This window comes from Cynara cardunculus, assembly GCF_001531365.2.
Source record: "Cynara cardunculus var. scolymus isolate 2C chromosome LG 1, CcrdV1, whole genome shotgun sequence".
NCBI lineage: Eukaryota > Viridiplantae > Streptophyta > Magnoliopsida > Asterales > Asteraceae > Cynara > Cynara cardunculus.
In genome coordinates, this window is record NC_037528.1 from 24,235,121 (window position 1) to 24,239,425 (window position 4,305).

The 4,305-nt window shown below is 32.4% G+C and overlaps 1 protein-coding gene across 1 annotated transcript; it reads right to left on the reverse strand.

Annotated features, from left to right (window-relative positions):
- Positions 1 to 1,093: 1,093 nt before the first annotated feature.
- LOC112525766 (aluminum-activated malate transporter 8-like) lies at positions 1,094 to 3,117 on the reverse strand. The gene is made up of 6 exons (XM_025136063.1): positions 2,880 to 3,117; positions 2,639 to 2,779; positions 2,264 to 2,536; positions 1,999 to 2,126; positions 1,731 to 1,874; positions 1,094 to 1,537 (listed from the first exon to the last, which is right to left on the reverse strand). The coding sequence occupies exons 1-6, from the start codon at positions 3,115 to 3,117 to the stop codon at positions 1,094 to 1,096; spliced, it is 1,368 nt and encodes a 455-aa protein (XP_024991831.1).
- Positions 3,118 to 4,305: the final 1,188 nt, after the last annotated feature.

Consider the following 4,305-nt stretch of genomic DNA (forward strand, 5'->3'; position numbering starts at 1 on the left):
CCGTCATTACAACCAAATCGGGTTTATAGAACATTCTTAAATTCTAAGTGGTCTAATAAACCTCTTTATAGGACTTAGTTTATAGGACCAAAAAAATAAATTGTCTTATCTGAAGGTGTTGTAATAAGTTTATATGACGCTTTTGGGCGTCTTAACAAGTTTTTTAGAACATTTTTAATACAAAGTGTCGCATTAACAATTTTATAAGACACTTTTGAGAAAATGTCCTATAAACTCATTTTTTTTATAGGACACTTGTTTTTATGGGACAATTTTTCAAATAGTGTCCTATAAAGTTAATAATGAGACATTTTATATTAAAAGTGTTCTAAAAAAACTTATTACGACGTCAAAAAACGTCATATAAACTTATTACATCTTTAGATAAAACATTTTATTTTTTGGTCCTATAAACTAAGTCCTATAAAGAGGTCTATTATGACACTTAGAATTTGAAAGTGTCTTATAAACTTAATTTTGTTGTAGTGAGTATTAAGTTTTCTCCTCAATATTGTGTATTAATCGCACATAGGAAGAAGAAGGAAACAACAATGATTTCATATTAATAGATTCTGAGGTGGGCCAATTGGGTTATAATTATAGCTTTCTTTGTGTCTGAATGGATTTGGAGATGAGCTTAATTTGGTTTGGATCTTGAAAATGGTTGGCCTATATACTAATAGATTGTGAGCCGGTCATAACCCAAATCATTTCAGACATGCACAATTGAACACCACTCTATCTTCACGATTAATGGTTAGTATTGTTATGATTTCCAAATACAATAAGTTGGCTTATTCTTAGTTTTGGCCATTTAGGGTTGGGTGTCTTAATTAAAAAGATACATTCTACAAACAATACAGTAAATAAATAGATATATAAATACAAGTTGTAAATATATTGATGTTCCAATTATTCAAAGATTTATGTGAATAAATCAATTCCGTGACCTCAAAACCAACTCACCAACTCGACATAGCATACCAATTACTAATTAGTCGGGCATCATTCTCCTATTATTAACCTTCCATGTACTATGTTACATTTTTTAATATGTGCATATTAGTTTCTATAGTTTATCTTCTACTAGGTGTTATCCTCGAGAGTCCTTCATTGCCGGTGATGCTGAAGCCATATTGTGTATAATTACAGTAACAAATCCTTTGTCTTGTCGTTCGTCGCCATGAAGAAGCTGCGGTTTTTCATTTTCGTTCAATGACTTTTTGAAGTGGGCTTGTTCGGAGAGTTCTTCAATGGCCAAAAAGATTGTTTCAACACATTTAATGATGTCAATTAGTATCGAAATAACTGTGATAATGGGTATTATTTCAAGAACCTCCCATTCTCCTACCATTGAAGCTTGCAACGTAGTATTCACTTCGTTTACCGCCGTTGTACAGCTTTGTATGTGCATAGCAAAATTACAAGGATATGAGAAGGATTTTATTGATACTGCTAACTCTTTCAAAGCTTTTCCGGCTTCCGAGCTCATTTTCATGCATGGTTCTTGAACTATTTTTCGGAACTCTGATGATCCCTGAAAAGAGAATCAATTAAATAAATAACTTGTATAAATTTTAACCACTATAATTACATATAGAACCGTTTGATGTACGCATTAATTACATCTGCTAGCTGGTTCTTTTGCAAGTACTCAGAATCTAGCAAGTATTTTGATCTACAGGTTAAATGAGTAAACATAATTAATCCCATAATTAATGTATACATACTTGGAACTTTGGATCAAGATATCCATTTAGAGCTTCAATATGGTATGCACACTGCCGCGTAACAACCCCAATCTTCAAGTACTGTTTCCATGGATGGCTAAACCCAAATTTACCATGTCCTGGTTCCCACCATGCAAAATTTGCCTGTTCCAATTCCACATGCATTAACATTCCATTACTAATCCATCTTATATATATATATATATATATATATATATATGTAATTATATATGTATGGGTGTATAGTAACAATGATTTGTAAACTGACCAGGGATTCCTCAGTGGCTTTAGAGTTAAGAACACTTTTGTAAGCTGCAAGAGATGATTTGTCTTGTTCATTAGATATATCAGCACTATCTCCATCCAGTGGAAGATCGAAAATCTCTCCTCCAAATCCTGTAGATTTGGTTGTATTTAAAAATAAATTAAGCAAGAATGGTTGGTTACAGTTTTAGGGTTATTAATTCAAGTATATATAGCATTAAAAAAAATATTAATTATATATAGATTGTTGATTGTATTTATAAATGTACCGTCTAAGAAGCTAGCAAGCTTTTCCAAGTTGGAAACAATAAGGTTATGAAGATCTTCCCCAGCCCATACAGGGCAAACACATATGGAGATAATTATACAGGTCGCACCACCTAAGATGATCGTCGATAGACGTTGGTGTGCCAGCTCTATGATTTTATCAACACGGTATCCGGACACTGCTACCAAACTGAATGTGAGGATAAATATCAGCACCCCATAATCATACCTCCTTTTTATGTGAGGAATAAATCTTGAAAAGGTGGCAGCCGCGACTGCAATTGAGTTAAAAGTTTCAAAATCAGAACAAGGATTTTAATTTGGGGGCGGCACACAAGAATGTAATCATTGGCAAATGAATTAAAGCTGGTCCTCACCTAGAAGAAAGACAAAGCATCCAAGAACAATGGGTTCAACCTTGGGTCCGAATAGGCTAGCCAAGTATTCAGCCCCGAGTCCAAGTGCACCAGCCAGTAAAGTGGCTAAACCTCTATTCATACCCTTGCATAAGGTTGCACCTAGTACCGAAGTCATGATACACGAACGTTTAGAAAAGGAACATATATAGATGAAACCAAAAACATGTTTAATTAGTTTGTTGTGAAACAAGGAACTCACCGGCTGTGTACTCAAACACCACCACCACCGTCAAGATAGCCCAGATGCCTGCCTCCCCCATGCCTTTATATAATGGTCTTAGATAGTAAACCATGGAGACCAACGTGATTGCTAATGCCACCTTGAACGAGTGCACGATTCTTCTCGGATCGTCTTTTCCAAGCTTCTTTATTCGGTTGACGAAATTGACAATGGGAGCTTTCATTTTCAAAGGTGAAGCCTTGAATGCAATCTCCATGGGTAGATAGGTAGGCAGGTAAAGAGGAGGGCAGGTGAAGATGAAAGAGAGCTTATCAAGTGAAATGAACTTGATGGGATATATAAGCAATGTGAATCCTAAAGAGAGTAAAAAAGGCAAGAGGTATTCATGTATTTGGATGGTTCTCAACATGCAACATTTATTATAAGTAGTGGAGTTTTGTGCTTAAATGGGAAACTTCATTTATTGGGATAGATTAATTACTTAGTATTTATTACTTTATATTTAATTAATTAATATCAAAGGTTCATATACTATGCCACACATATGTCTTTTCTTTATTTAATTATTATAAGTTAATGGATTTTTCCTAACAAGGAAGGTCGAAATACCACAAGTTGTTTTCTTTTAATTAAATGTTCAAAATTTTATTAAACCAAAAGTGAGAAGTATATATAGTATAGGCCTAGCAAATGAGACTACTAAAACCATTAATCCTATGGATAAAATGAAATGGAAGGCTTAAAACCAGAAATCAACGCATGGCATATATATTGGAATAGATGAATACGATGATTAACAAATTAAGGATACCGTTAATTAAAGTATCTCTTTTACATGATGGTAGTAGATCGATACCTTTTTTGGTTGAACCTGTGAAATTTAAAACATTTTTCATATAAAAATTGTTGATAAAGAGTTGATATGACCCTTTGATTATACTGTGATACAATATTATAACAGTTTTTTAATATGCAATAATTATTATCTAATGCCTTTCACATATCAAAAAAATCATTAAATATCTTTTGATATATATATATATATATATATATATGTATATAGCTATACACTTTAAGCATATTTGTATGATGGTTGTAAATGGTACAATCATCACCTACAAAATGAATTAGTTAAATGAAATATAATGTTTGGCATAACAAATAAAACAAAAGGGTGATATATATGCATCGAAATGCGTTGTGTAAGGGTATGTCATATTAGATGCATCAAAACCAAGTTTAGTATACCCATATATGTTGCAACAACATTATATGTATGGATACATCTTATTACGATGTTTATATATTATAAACGATAGAATTAGTTGACTTATTTTATTGTAAAATATTGATACAGTATAATAATTTATATATAAAAAATTAAAAAAATCGATTTTATGTCAATTTAACTTTTGCCTTCAATTCCCTTTCATTTGATATCTTT